The 16,000-nt window shown below is 40.3% G+C and overlaps 1 protein-coding gene across 3 annotated transcripts in view; it reads left to right on the forward strand.

Moving 5' to 3' along the window:
- YLPM1 (YLP motif containing 1) overlaps positions 1-16,000 on the forward strand; it is a 75,456-nt gene that overhangs the window by 47,892 nt on the left and 11,564 nt on the right. For all 3 annotated transcript variants that reach the window (XR_013544835.1, XM_072986423.2, XM_072986425.2), the window contains 4 exons: positions 486-662; positions 1,097-1,180; positions 1,600-1,683; positions 6,176-6,256. Coding sequence is in view for 2 of the 3 variants with exons in the window: in XM_072986423.2 (XP_072842524.2) it covers positions 486-662; positions 1,097-1,180; positions 1,600-1,683; positions 6,176-6,256 (426 nt within the window). In the remaining variant the exon portion in view is untranslated. The remainder of the gene's footprint in view (positions 1-485; positions 663-1,096; positions 1,181-1,599; positions 1,684-6,175; positions 6,257-16,000) is intronic.

Genomic DNA, 16,000 nt, shown 5'->3' on the forward strand with positions numbered 1-16,000 from the left:
CCTTTCCACATCCCATTATGTAGAGTTAAAGGAGGACACTCATGTGGTCCATAGTAGCCTTCTGGATCATATGTCTGAAGTTGGAGTCAAGGATATTGAATCCTAGTTCTTCTGTGCCCCTCTGATAAACACATACCAGGTTATGGTGCTCTAGGACTACTATTCAGTTCCTTCACACTTAGGCACATGCTTTGAGAGTCTTCCATGCTGTTTTTTTCATGCTGTTCGGTCCTCGCATGAAACAGCTGGGTGAATTCCATTAGTATACAAATAACATTCAGTTCACTCTCTCCTCTTGATCCAATCTCCTGAGAGCTCCTTCTTTTATTAATGTATTGCTGTTATGTTGCTGGCATATGTAATAACAGCAGCTAAAGTTAGGCTCTCCTGGAGATAACATGTTTTTTTTTAATTTTGCCTAATTGTCTCTTTTTCTGGATCATGTTTTTTTTAATTTTGCCTAATTGTCTCTTTTTCTGGAGCAGGTTTTGGAGTATGAATATGAGGCTGATATGGAGGAGGTTTATCGCGCAAGCTTGTTTAAAACCTTCAAAAAGACTTTGGATGATGGTTTTTTCCCTTTCATCATTCTCGATGCCATTAATGACAAAGTACGGCACTTTGAGCAGTTCTGGAGTGCTGCAAAAACAAAAGGGTTTGAGGTAAACATTATTGAATAATCTCCATAGCTGTTAGTACATCTGAAACAGACTTTCAGTCCTTTTAAATGGCTGGGCTGTAGTAGTCAAGCAACCAGATTTAGATACCTGTAATGCATAAAGATGCTGTTACTGGGAAGCCAAAGTACTTGCTGAGGTAAGACTCATGGTATTAGTGATAAGACAGAGTTTAGTGTCAGACTATATGCTTTACATGTGAAAGGTTTAGTCCTTGGTATTTCCAAATCTGGTTAAAAAATATTCTAGTTTGGCAATCCATTTCCTATCAGTACAAGCAACAAGCAGTATTATTTCTTTCTTTTCATCTTCATTCATGTACAGCACTATTACTCAGTTTCCAAACTTACACCGGAAAACACTATTAGGACATGGGCCATGTGTTTTTGAGCACATTGTCTTTTCATTCTATGTTCTAGGTTTACTTGGCTGAAATAACTGCAGACAACCAGACTTGTTGCAAGAGGAATGTCCATGGACGCAAGCTCAAGGAAATCAGTAAGGTAAATGTGTTAAAATGTGGAGGTTTAAAGATCACCAAGTTTAGTTCTTTCAGGGCTAGCAAAATTAATTATCATTTGAGGGAAAAGCAAGCTTTCAGAGGAGCGAATTAAAGGGGAATTAGGAATGTGCCTATGCTTGTTGTATTCATTTCACAGCTAAAATACTTTGTAAGCTCCCATCATTTGTATCTCCAGTTATCATGTATCTCTGTAGTAGAGATATCTATAGTGGCATAATAATTAAGCAATCAACATTCATAAGATATTCAAAAAGTCTTATGTTGGATCTCTTATGCATATGCACCATAATTCTGATCCAGATGTAGTCATGAAAAGCTCAGATTTCTGATGAAAGACATAAATTTTTGAACAAATTATATGTTGTGGAAGTATCTTCAGATTCCATTTCCTGTTTACAGATGGCTGATCATTGGGAGACGGCACCCCGTCATATGATACGTTTAGACATTCGCTCTTTGCTACAAGATGCTGCTATTGAGGAGGTGAGGTTTGCAAGAAGCTAATTTATTCATATAGGTAATACCCATGGCTGAGGAAGATAAGTAAATGGTGGTTATTAAAGTCAGCACCAAATACTAATGTGTTGGATGATATGTTTCATTATTTAGTGCTATATTGGCTGAAATAAGTTGCCCATTGAATCAGTGGGAGCTTCAGCCAACTCCTCTGTAAGTTGTATTGATTCAAATGGGCTACTCTAGTTGTGACTTACTATGCTAAAAACAGGATTTCAGCATTAGATGAAAAATATGTCAGGTCTGAAAGAATCATGAACTTTTGAGTCTTTTACTGAAATCATGTCTAAATGTAATAGCTTAACTCTTATTACATAAGAGTGAACAATATGTTATAAGACATCTGAAGGGATGAGTGAACATCTGAGTTTTATGAAAGAGATGACTTCATTCTGCTTCAATATGTGCCACATACTTTGCAGAGTAACGTGCTTTACACATACACTGAACATGTGGATATAAACATAAAAGTATACATTTAGGAATACATACATATATAGAAGGCATTCATCCGCTATGATTTTTTAGAAAATCTGACAGTAACAAATCATTGGAGAATGTATTGTTTATGATGTGTTCATGCTGCTTCATGTAGAAACAAAAATGTAGTTATATTATAATGTAATTGTGACGGGTATTAATTAATATGTATCAAGATAAAAAGCAATCTGCAAATTTCTCATCTGTTTTTGAAGTAGGAAATAAGGCCTGAAATATGTAATAGCTCTGTAGAGAAGAGAAATGCTTTTTCACAGGAAGTATCAGTGTCTCCAAAGCAGACCTTTCAACATCATAGCAATCCAAGTTTATGCACCAGCCACTGATGCTGAAAAGGCTGAAATTGACCAATTCTCTGAAGACTTACAACACCTTCTAGAACTAACACTAAAAAAAAGATGTTCTCTTTATAGGGAACTGGAATGCTAAAGTAGGGAGTCAAGAGATAAAAGGAACAGTTACTGGTGTTTAAAACGAAGCAGGGCAAAGGATAATAGAGTTTTGTCAAGAGAACAAGCTGGTCACCACAAGCACTCTTTTCCAACAACACAAGAGGTGACTACACTACAGCAGATGGGCAATACCAAAATCAGATTGATTATGTTCTCTGCAGCCGAAGATGGAGAAGCTCTATACAGTCAGCAAAAACAAGACCTGGAGCTGATTGTGGCTCTGATCATCAGCTTCTTATAGCAAAATACAAGCTTAAACTGAAGAAAGTAGGAAAAACCACTGGGCTAGTCAGGTATAATCTAAACCAAATCGCTAATGAATGCACATTGGAAGTGAAGAACAGATTTAAGGGGCCTCCTTAAATGAACAGTACAAAGATATAGAGGAAAATAGTAGAGAGGGAAAAACCAGAGATCTGTTCAAGAAAATTAGAGATATTAAAGATCTTTTTGTGCAAAGATGGACATGTTAAACGACAAAAATGGTAGGGACCTAACAGAAGCAGAAGACATCAAGAAGTGGTGGCAAGAATACACAAAGGAATTATACCAGAAAGAAATGGATGTCCCAGAAAACCCAGATAGTGTGGTTGCTGACCTTGAGGCAGACATCCTGGAGAGTGAAGTCAAGTGGGCCTACTGTATTTTTCGCTCCATAAGACGCACCTCTCCATAACACACACCAAATTTTTGGAGAAGAAAACCGGAAAAAATAATCTGTTTTCTTCTCCTAAAAATTGGTGAGCCTTATGGAGACACACCCTAGGACCCTTTGGAGGCTCACCCAGCCCCCCCGGAGGCCAGAGGGGACGAAATCACCACCTTCTGGTACTCTTCTGAAGCTTCCCAAGCCTCAAAAGAGTCTCAGAAAGTGGCGATTTCGCCCCCTCTGACCCCCCGGGGGCAGGGTGAGTCTCTAAAGGGTCCTAGAACACACCCTAGGCCCCTTTAGAGACTCATCCTGCCCCCGGGGGGTCAGAGGGGACGGAATTGCCACCTTGTGGGACTCTTTTGAGGCTTGGGAAGCTTCAGAAGAGTCCCAGAAGGTGGCGATTTTGCCCCCTCTGGCCCCCGCGGGGCAGGGTGAGTCTCTAAAGGGCCCTAGGGTGTGTTCCAGGACCCTTTAGAGACTCACCCTGCCCCCCGGGGGGTCAGAGGGGGTGAAATTGCTACCTTCTGGGACTCTTCTGAGGCTTCCCAAGCCTCAAAAGAGTCCCAGAAGCTGGCGATTTCGCCCGCGCTGGCCCCGTGGCTGGTGGGAATGTTGCAAGGGTCTGAGTGAGCCTTCCCAGACCCTTGCGACGCTCCCCCCACCTGGAAGCTGGCGATTTCGTCCGCGCTGGCCCCGTGGTGGTGGGGGGAGCGTTGCAAGGGTCCGGGAAGGCTCACTCGGACCCTTGCAATGCTCCCCCCCACGGGGCCAGCAGGTGCGGAATCACTGCCTTCACTCCATAAGACACACAGACTTCCCCCCCACATTGGGGGGGGGGGACTGCGTTTTATGGAGCAAAAAATACGGTATTTAAAATCTTGAAAGATGACGCTGTTAAGGTGCTACACTGTATATGCCAGCAAGTTTGGAAAACTCAGCAGTGGCCAGAGGACTGGAAAAGATCAGTCTATATCCCAATCCCAAAGAAAGGTAGTGCCAAAGAATGCTCCTACTACCGTACAGTTGCACTCATTTCACACGCTAGCAAAGTCATGCTCAAAATCCTCCAAGGTACGCTTCAGCAGTATGTGTTCCAAGAACTGCCAGAAATACAAGCTGGATTTCGAAGGGGCAGAGGAACTAGAGACCAAATTGCTAACGTGTGCTGGATAATGGAGAAAGCCAGAGAGTTCTAGAAAAACATCTACTTCTGCTTCATTGACTACACAAAAGCCTTCAATAGTGTGGACCACAGCAAACTATGGCAAGTTCTTAAAGAAATGAGAGTGCCTGATCGCCTTATCTATCCCCTGAGAAATCTATATGTGGGACAGGAAGCAAGAGTTAGAACTGGATATGGAATAAGTGATTGGTTCAAAATTGGGAAAGGAGTATGACAAGGCTGTATATTGTCCCCCTCCTTATTTAACTTATATGCAGAATACAGTGGTTCCCTGTTTGACGACGATAATCCATTCCAGGAAAATCGCTGTTAAGCAAAATCGTTATCAAGCGGAAAAAAAACATTCGAATGTATTGAAAACCGGTTAATGCATTCCAGTGGGGTCAATACTTGATCGTTCAGCGAAAATGCTCCATAGGGCGACCATTTTACTATCCCTGTGTTGCGAAAACAGGTCCGGAAAACAACGAGGAGCCATTTTGCGAACCACCGATCAGCTGTTTTTAATCGTCATCCAGCAAAAAAAAAAAAAGGTTCCTGAAGCAGGGACCGAAATGACATAAAGCGAAAAAAACCCCATAGAAACATCACTATAGCGATCGCAAAATTGTCATCGTAAAGTGATTCCGTTGTCTAATGGGGTCGTCAAGTGGGGCACCACTGTACATCATGCGAAAGGCAGGACTGGATGAATCTCTAGCCGGAATTAAGATTGCTGGAAGAAATAGCACCAACATCAGATATGCAGATGATACCACTCTGATGGCAGAGAAGTGAGGAGGAATTAAAGAACCTCTGAATGAGGGTGAAAGAGGAGAGCGCAAAAAATGGTCTGAAGTTCAACATCAAAGAAGCTAAGATCATGGCCACTGGCCTCATCACCTCCTGGCAAATAGAAGGGGAAGATATGGAGGCAGTGACAGATTTTACTTTCTTGGGCTCCATGATAAGTGCAGATGGTGACAGCAGCCACAGAATTAAAAGACACCTGCTTCTTGGGAGGAAAGCGATGACAAACCTAGACAGCATCTTAAAAAGCAGAGGCATCCCCTTGCCAACAAAGATCCGCATAGTCCGGATTTTTGTCGGCAAGGTGACAAAATGGTTTTTCCAGTAGTGATGTATGCAAATGAGAGCTTGACCATAAAGAAGGCTGACCGCCAAAGAATAGATGCTTTTGAATTGTGGTGGTAGAGTAGTCTCTTGAGAGTCCCCTGGACTACAAAGAGAACAAACCTATCCATTTTGAAGGAAATCAACCCTGAGTGCTCACTGGAAGGACAGATCCAGAAGCTGAGGATCCAATACTTTGGCCATCTCATGAGAAGAGAAGACTCCCTGGAATAGACCCTGATGTTAGGAAAGTGTGAAGGCAGGAGTAGAAGGGGACGACAGAGGATGAGATGGTTGGACAGTGTCATCGAAGCTGCCAACATGAATTTGACCCAACTCCGGAAGGCAGTGGAAGACAGGAGGGCCTAGAATGCTCTGGTCCATGGGGTCATGAAGAGTCGGACATGACTTAACGACTAAACAACAACAAAAATCAGTGTCTTTCCAGAAAGTTGTCTTTCTGTGACTGTTTTTTAAGTGTATGGTCATTGCTGCAGTATCCTTCACGAGTAGTGAATGCACAGATTTTAAATTGTTGCATTTTATGATCTGTTGAATTAGGTGGAGATGGAAGATTTTGATGCAAACATTGAAGACCAGAAAGAAGAAAAAAAAGATGCTGAGGAAGAAGAGAGTGAACTGGTAGGAAACACATTAGCCAGCCCTGACAACAAATGTCTTTGCCTAACAGGAATTCTGCCTGCTTTAAAATACAACATTGTCACCTCAATCAGTTGCCTTGTATCCCCCCCCCTTAACTGCTGCCATTTCCACTAGTATAAGAACATGGGATGCAGAAATGGATGATTATGCATTTCTAAGCAATTTTAAGAAGTCTTCCATACTAGTGTCCTGATTTGAGACTGTAAATGCTAGCAGTTCAGGAAATCAGTTAAGGGACTAAGGGCAGTCTCAATCAGTGCACAGAGGAAGCATTGGAAGAGTCCTGAGAAGAGACAGAGAATAGTCACAGTCCAAAGCCAGGGTCAGCCCATTAATCAGTAACATACCTAACACACCAAGTCAACATTTCAACAAAAGAGCAGCCAGAAGCAGAGTTAGTGAACAGCCCATGTTAGATCAGCAGGGGGAGACAAAGAGTTCTGAAGACTGGGAACAGGAATGAAAAGCAGTCGAGATACAAATATCAGTTTCAGCACCTATTTATATGATGTTGGGGTGGGCAGCTCCCCTCTACAACTACTCAGTTCTTTGCTACAGCTTGTCTGGTCTAGTGAATAGAGTGATGGACTACGACTCAGGAGACCTGGGTTCAAATTCCTGCAATGTCATGGAAACTTACTGAGGGGGTGGTATTGGTAAAAGCCATCCCTTAAATGACTCATTTACTTTGAAAGGTGTGTTGAGGTCACTGTCAGACTATTCCTTGTTGACAGCATACGCTGGCTATCATTGACGGAGATGAGCATTTTGCCTCAGCTGTGCTCTACTTCCTTGCATGTTAAGATGCTGATATTCTTTGGGACTTGTGGGAGTCTTTTTCTATTTGGACCCCCCCCCCAATCATCTGGAGGGGAGAGGCCCCTTCTGGAAGGGTCAAGTGGTATATTGTATCTCTGGAAGAGAAGATTGCAAACTGGGACCTCAAGGCCCTCTATTACCAACACTACCTCCTGCTGAGGTGTGTCATCCTGGCCTTTATTCTCCAAGCAACACTCTGCCAGATACAGCATGACAAGTAGTACCATTCTGCTTGATGTTCTAGTTTGTACATTTTTTACTAAAAATTATAATCTAAGCAGAGCTGGTGGTATTGCCTGGAAACTGCAGCTAAATGCCTTGGAAGAGATCAGGTTGAACTGTTTTCATGTATGGTAGAGAGTTTTTGTTTTAACTATTGAATGCAGCTAACTTGTTCCATTTTGCAGTTTTCATAAGAACTGTTCTCAATTAAGCTTTTCTTGATAGGTATAAATACTTATTTCTGCACAATCTTACCCCACAGTCTTTAATGATGAGTGAGTAGCACCTTATCCAGTGGGACTTTGTCACAGGAATGTGTGCCTGGAATTTATTTAATTAATTATTTAATTTATTTAAAATATTTTACTCTGCCTTTCTCCTTAAAAAAGGACCCAAGATGACTTACATCATAAAATCACAATGTTATCTTCACTGTAATTACATGCTTTAGCAGGGAACTGTGACCTTGATGTTTTGTAGTCTTTCTCTTGAAGGGATGGATGTAAAAGGTACAATGGGTTCAGATACACCAATACCCTGCTTATTCTCAGACGATCATACAACTCTTTCATATTTCTGTGGACCTTCAGTAGGGAAGGGCAAACAAGTTCCACAGGCTTGCCCTCTTTACTCTCTTGGGCACCCAGTCTAGCATGAAGAGAATTTTAGGAATGGCACCTATTTAGGCAAAAAACATATTTTCTGCTTTGGGAAAGAAACATGATATGCCACAGGTGCCCCAGGGCAGTTAGAGATCAACTGGACTCCTTATGCAGAAAGTATTTCCAAATATACTTTAAGTAGTACACATATCATTCCAGTTCAAGTGCCTGGTTATCTGCTTAGATTAGGGCTGGGGCTCCCTGCATTCTGGTTCCAAAGATGTAAAGTTTTCTTTCAGATACTGTATGTTCATTGGAAGTAGTATGTGGGGAGTATCTAGTGCTTTCATTTCATCTCTTCATTATCTAAGGTAGAGGAATGAAATGTTATGAGAAGGGGTGGGTGGGAGTTCACATACTGACTGGTCACAAGTGCTTGTGGAAGAAATTGAAAAAATATATCTATTCATGGCTGTTGTGGGTTTTTTGGGCTCTTTGGCCGTGTTCTTCCTAACGTTTCGCCAGTCTCTGTGGCCGGCATCTTCAGAGGACAGCACTGTCCTCTGAAGCACAGAGTGCTGTCCTCTGAAGATGCCGGCCACAGAAACGTTAGGAAGAACACCCTTCAGAACATGGCCAAAGAGGAGGAGCTTTGTCGTGGTGCAGCCAGCAGCCTCTGGGAAACAGCTCCCAGAAAAAGTTGGAACCGCTAGGTCTGGGATTCCCCTAGAAAATGGGGAATCGAAGGGGGGGCAGGAGAGGTCTCCTTGAAACAGTTGGTGAGCCCCAGAAGGTAGAAGATTGGGAAGCAACTCGATTTTTCTTCCTTCTGGAAATTCACACGAGCACAGACCGAAGACGGGAAGCCATATTGGCAGATTAGCCGGGAGAACTCCGCTGCCGAGGATAAGAGAACAAGAAGCATGGCGAAAATATACAATAACAAAGTAAGTGAAAGCCTTTGATTTATGAAAAACCTCATTAAAATGAAGAACAAACGAGAGTGAAAATATTTGACCGAAAGGAGATAACAGCGGCGTATCTGGCTTGCCAGCTCGTGCCTCAAAAACAAAAGGAATCTTGACTTTTAAACAGCAAGCTGGCTCAAGGTTGAACTGAGAGAACAGTGAGACAGAAATAGCTGGTGCTTTTGGAAAAAATCCCAGGGAAAATAATACTGGACAGGCTTTAAGGGACTAAAACTTGGTGAATGTTGTATACCTTGGATCTTTTTTCTTAGACTGTGTGGGACTCTGATAGCAAAACTGAGCTGGGTTTTTGGAGAAGAAGAAATAAGCTTTTGGAAGTTAAAAAAACCAGACTGTGAATTAATAGCGATACGATCTGAACTGAACAGACTGAGGAGTTTTGATGAATGGCACTTTGATAAGAGAACCTTGCTGGGCTTTTGAAGGAGGAATAAACTTTTGGAAGCAAAAAAAAAAAAAAAAAAAGACGGTCTGGAAATCATCAGCGAGACAAATGACTGAGTGAATGGAGCAGCTTGCAAAACCTGGACAGGAGTCTGACGGATTATAACAACATCTATGAGAGAGACTTATTTCCTGTGTTTGCTGATTAGACTGTGGTGTTGTTTTTTTGTTGCTGTTGTTTGGCTAGACTGTGTATGACCCTGACAACACTGCCGCAGTTATAATTTAATTCATTGGTCTAGAAATTGATTTATATATTACAATATCTGGGTAAGGGGGAGAGGAAATACCAAGAGGGGGTTTGGTTTGTTGATAAAATAGTGGAAACTAAAGAGCATTATATATAGAGATCATACTCACTGGAAAAATGGAAATGGCCCCTTAAAAAATTAGATATCAGCGGTCAGAGACTTTGTTAGATAAAGAATGGCAGTTATTATGCAAATGACAATATTGACAGGATTTAAGCAGGTAAATGAGCGTCTCAGCCAGATCGAAGATTTAGTGGAAGATTTAATGGAAGAGAAAACATCAGATGTTAAACTACAGCTAAAGGGAACTCCAGAACTGTGTGTGTTGAGTGCGATGCCAGGCAATATAAAGGGGATTAAGTGTTACCCAGTAAGCTATGTAGCTACAACAGTCAGAAAATCTGAGGTTAAAAATCGGATTACTGTTCTGGATCTGCCCTTCCTCTCAAAAAATGGAAGAAAATAGTCACAGGAACAAAAGAAGCATATTGAGAAAATAGGGGAAGTGATTGAAATCTATACTCTTTCAGGCCTGCTGAATGTATGTCTAAGCCAAAAGGAAATTGAAAGAGGGGATGTATTTTACAATTGGTTCTCAGTTTCCTGATAGTGTTGGAATAACTTAGATTCAAATCATAACATAATTGCAAGTTGAAAGCTAGGGGGTAATCAAACAGTTAAAAAGAAGAAGTAGAAAGTTGAGCTTTTATTGGAAAATGAATAGATTACAAGCTTGTATACTTAAAATGAAAAGATTGGATGATTATATACTTTGTGTTCTCTTATTCTCAAAACCCTTTTTTCCGTCCCTTCCACTTCCTTTTACCTTCTGTATTCCCTACCCCATCCTTAATAGTTTTTTAAAAAAAGAACATGGCCAAAGAGCCTGAAAAACCCACAACAACAATTAGATCCCGGCCATGAAAGCCTTCACGAATATATATCTATTCAGTTTTATTCCTGCACCCTGGGAGTGAGTGCTGTAATCGGAAGAAACATATTGCTTCAGTTTTTGAATCCTGATCCAGCCACTACACCATTCCTAGGGGAAGAGTCAAATAGATCCTGAAGGAAGAGAGAAAATGAAGGTGGTTCTTCCTCTTACTCCAGTGAGTAAATCACATGTCTTCACAGCCTGATGGAGCCTACAGATCCAGGTCTTCTCAGCTAAGAAGCTGCCATCAAGGCACGTTGACAAATCCATTTGTCTAGTCAAGGCAAGAATAAATCCAAGGAGAAAGGAGGTAACTGCTCGGTACAAAGTCATCTCTCTCAGTGAAGAATGTTGTGTCTGTAGCTGCTCCACCATATATGGAAGTCTGCAATTTCCAGCAAATATTCTTGAAGACAGAGCAGTTGGCTAGAGCATTGGATCCACCCACTGTGCCATGTGTCCTGTTGGTTTCAATGGATGAAAAAAAATCATCTGAAAATTCCTGATGTTATTTCTGCTACATTATCCATTTCTTGTGCATAAGAGATACATTCATGAGCACTAGAAAATGTTCTTTGGATCTCATGATTTCTAAATCACTTTAAAAATAATTATGATCTGAGGTGTCTGAACAGGATGTGACAATATTTGGGTCCTATTAATTTACCCATGGTTCCGGATACCTGGAACAACTTACCTCCGGAGATTCGCGCGGCTCCCTCACTGGGTAGTTTTAAGAAACAACTGAAAACATGGATGTTTAGGCGGGCCTTCCCCCCTCCCAGTTAATTCTTAATTTTTCTTCCCTCTTATTTGTTATATCTTATCTTGTTCTCTTGCCATCTTGGAGAAAAAAAATTACTTCTTTTTTCTAATTACGTTAATTATGTTATATATGTGCTTGTTTTATATGTTGTTATATGTTATGTTGCAAGCCGCCTAGAGTGTTTGCGATGAACAGTTAGGCGGGGTATAAATGAAATAAATAAATAAATAAATAAATAAATAAATAAATAAATAAATAAATAAATAAATAAATAAATAAATGATTGGAAGAATTGGACATGTTTAGCCTTGAGAAAAGAAGACTGGGAGGAGATCTGATAGTACTTTTCAAATGCTTGAAAAATTATCCTACAGAGGGGAAGGATCACACAATAATGGGCTCATGTTACAAGAAGCCAGATTTGGTTGAATATCAAGAAAAACTTCCTATTAGAGCAATACAGTAATGGAACCAATTACCTCAGGAAGCAATGAGCTCTCCAGTGTTGGAGGCATTCAAGGGAAAATTAGACAGCCATCTGCTTTGGATAAACTGACCTGATTTGATTTGGATTCCTGCATTGAGCAGACAGTTGGATATGATGGCCTTATAGGCCCCTTCCAGTTTCCATCATTCTGTGAACCATGAAGTCTAAGGAGAATATGATCTAATACAAGTCATGTCAGAAATAACTGTTGTCATCTCTGCCAGACCTTGTAATGAGAGTGAAAGAGGAGAGTGCAAAAAACGGTCTGAAACTCAACATCAAAAAAACTAAGATCATGGCCACTGGTCCCATCACCTCCTGGGAAATAGAAGGGGAAGATATGGAGGCAGTGTCAGATTTTATCTTCCTGGGCTCCATGATTACTTCAGATGGAGACAGCAGCCCTGAAATTAAAAGGCGCCTTCTTCTTGGGAGGAAAGCGATGACAAATCTTGACAGCATCTTGAAAAGCAGAGACATCACCTTGCCAACAAAAGTCCGAATAGTCAAAGCTATGGTTTTTCCTGTCGTGATGTATGGAAGTGAGAGCTGGACCATAAAGAAAGCAGACCGCCGAAGAATTGATGCCTTTGAATTGTGGTGCTGGAGGAGGCTCTTGAGAATCCCCTGGACTGCAAGGAGAACAAACCTATCAGTTCTAAAGGAAATCAACCCTGAATGCTCACTTGAAGGACAGATCCTGAAGCTGAGGCTCCAGTACTTTGGCCATCTCATGAGAAGAAAAGAGTCCTTGGAAAAAATCTTGATGTTAGGAAGGTGTGATGGCAAGAGGAGAAGGGGACGACCAAGGATGAGATGGCTGGACAGTGTCTGCGAAGCAACCAACATGAACCTGACACAACTCCGGGAGGCAGTAGAAGACAGGAGGGCCTGGCGTGCTCTGGTCCATGGGGTCACGAAGAGTCGGACACGACTAAACGACTAAACACACACACAACACATCTCTGCCAGAGAAAGAAATTGTTCTAGTCAACACAACTTTTACTCAAAATACCGGACTAGCAAATGGATGCTACAGATGTTTTAGTGAAATGGCTCTTTAGAATTCTTTTTTAAGTCATTCCCTTTGGGGAAAATAAGTTGAAGAACCTGGTAGTCATATAACAGTAATGAAGATTAACCTAAAGGGAGATAATCCAACATCTCAGAAGAATGAAATTGGTGACATATGGATATACTTCAGCTTTCATAAAATGAAGATGTTTCAACTAATTTACGTGGGTTTTGATTAGGATGTTCTGGAATGCTGTGGGAGTATTGTGACAACTCATTCATCATACTTCCTCTACATGCAGTGTTTTGGAACTCTGGTTCTGCCTGCTACTAGAAATACACTGCCATTGATAACTTTGTTATAAGGCATAGTTACTGGGCTTCTCCATCTTTATGAGAAGATTAATTCTGCTTTATAAGTCAGCACCTTTGCACCATAGTGGCTGAGATTGAGCCCTGGATGTTAGAGTAAATTGAAGAACTCAAGCAGAACTCGAGCAAATTTTTTATGGAAGGATGCTCCAAGTTGACTATGGCTGTAGACTCATTCCTGCCATTATGCAGCATTATGATTACCCTTTTCTGGATTGCAGCAACAGTGGCCACGTGTATTTTTCCTGGCTGTTCTCCACTTGTTTGGGCTAGAAAGTGAAGCTGGCTTGTTCTGAGGTTCTTTTCAGTTCAGCAAGTAGAAGACCAGTCAGACCCAATCTTGTGATTGCTTAGGCTTCTCAGAAACTTTTAAATTCTATTCCTTCCCCCATCCTTTTCTAGTTTTCAATTTTTTAATGTTTAACTTTGAATTATTCCATTTACTCCATCTAGACATTTTATGTGTCATTTTAGAAACAAAAAACATTTCTTCAGTACTTTGATAAATTCCAAATTAGAAAGGAATTCCTTTCTGGAAGGAGTGTCAAGGTACTGTATTCTTTCTGACTCACAGCAGTTATCATTATCTGCTGGTTGCTGGTTCTTCACAATAAATCATTTATCTTTCCCTGTCAAATTGTGCTTTTCTAGTACAGCATTTATTCTCCAGAATTAAGATAATATTATGAGGAGAGCACTGCGGGGGTCATTACTGCAGAACAGGTCAAAAGAGAGAAAGGATAAATTACATCAAGGGTTTATCCAATCTCACATCCTGTTTCCCACAATGGCCAACCAGTGCTTATGGAAAGGCAAAACCAGGAGATGAAGGGAAAAAAACCCTATCTTCCTCTAGCTTCTAGAATTCAATAGTTAAATATTGTATGGTTCTGCAGAAAATGTATAGCTATCATGATTAGTAGCTTATCTGATTTCCTCCTCAATCCTGTTGATGACCATCAGATTTCACATAAATTGAATTTAGGAAATATGGGTATGATATATTTTTTTTAATGCATGATCTTTCTCTAATAGTTGGAAATAAAGGGTTCATTTCTTATGTATTTCACACTTCAAGTCCTGCATAACAATTATGATCTTACACTTCCCCTTTTTGATGGATACAGTTGGGGAATACTGCTTATAAATTAAACACTGATTACGCAGAGGAAATGTAATCAAGAAACTATAAAATCTAAGTGTACTGAAAACGTAGTGTTCTAAAGAATGTATCAAAACACATGTTCAATAATTCATATATATTTCACTGTTTATACAGAAACATAGTCTACTAACTACTATCTTTTGGCTTACTTTTACAACAGACTTCTCTTTCTGATAGCTATTATGGACAAGTGGGAAATAGAGTAAAATCATCAACTGCAGTATTACATATCCGTTTGTTCTCAGACTTAAGAGTGGTCAAATATATAGGACACAAGAGAACTGTAATGAAAATTAGTGTCGTACATGGGGAAAGAGACTACTCTGTTGTATGTCACTACTGGGGAAGATGCCAAGAGGAAGAGACTGAATAGAACTCTCCAGTTGTTGGTATAATTACAGATTTTTTTTTCCTGTGTTACAGTTCTCCTGCCTCTAAAGGAAGGATCTTGCTTAAATGAAACAGAGATTGGCAGATATATATGGCTGTAGTCTGCATTAAGCAATCACTTGAAGTTACTGTGATCTTGAGGCTTGGATCTTGAGGCCCCATTGCTTAATTAGAAGGATCTTTATGCACTCAAGAAGAGAGATCACACAATTTGACATATTTACTTCATAGCAACTCCATATGTTACGGCCCATATAGCTACTGTAGATGAGTTCTCAGCCTTGAGAAGCTGCTCTTTAGGGTGTACAGAAGCTCCAAACAAATGGTTGAGAGGTTAAGGAGTTGGTTTTGCAAATAGCACTCACAGTTTAAAATCAAAGTCATTAAAACATTGAAAAAAATGGTATTGGGCAGAATTCAAAATAGTGTGAAGGAAGTAGAGGAGGGGAAAGGACAATCAGGTGGAGCCTTTTGGAGAGAAGATTACTGAGCATCCTTCCTCTCTAATTTCGCATGTCTTCACTTAATATGTTAGTATAGCCTTAGAAATTTAGTTGAAATGAATGTACAGTATTCGCCTCAGGCCAAAAGATATATTTGCCAAAATTAATTATTTGAATCATAAAGTCTTAAGTATGTGAATGCATATAAAGTAGAATTTATTCATTTGAAATGTTTCCCCTGTATTACTATATAAATTAGTCCAAGCACCTAACATCATGAACAGTAAAGCATCAACATAAACTGTAACATCTTTTAAAAAGTACTAACAGCAGAACAGAAACAGACAATATAGTAATTTCAGTCAAATCAGCAAAATCCGATATTGTTAGCAGAAAACAGATAATTGATACAAAAAAAAAAAACCAGGAAGCAGAGAATCAGCTGAGAGTTGTGCTAAACAGCCACATTTTTTATTACCTGTAGGGCTTAAGGGCTTTAAAGGTAAGCAGTAACACCTTGGATTGGCTGTGGAAATCAAGAACCAGCGAGTATAGATCATCGTACAGTATACTCAAACATTTGCTAATCTTGTTAAACTGCTTCTCACTCCAGCCAGGGCTCTGTGTTTGTCTTTTTTTAAAATGAAGTTGTGTTATTGTTTATGAGGATGAGCAAAAACTTAGTCTCATCTGTGTCCACATCCCTGCTTGAGAAAATTTTATCTTTCTTCTGAACTGTATTATTAATAGAGGGCTTCATATTCCCTATGATGTTTTATCAGAACAGAGCCAAATGTGGCTGAGTTTACTTATTATGCGTGGCAT

The sequence above is a fragment of the Pogona vitticeps genome, chromosome 1 (assembly GCF_051106095.1).
Source record: "Pogona vitticeps strain Pit_001003342236 chromosome 1, PviZW2.1, whole genome shotgun sequence".
NCBI classification, from domain to species: domain Eukaryota; kingdom Metazoa; phylum Chordata; class Lepidosauria; order Squamata; family Agamidae; genus Pogona; species Pogona vitticeps.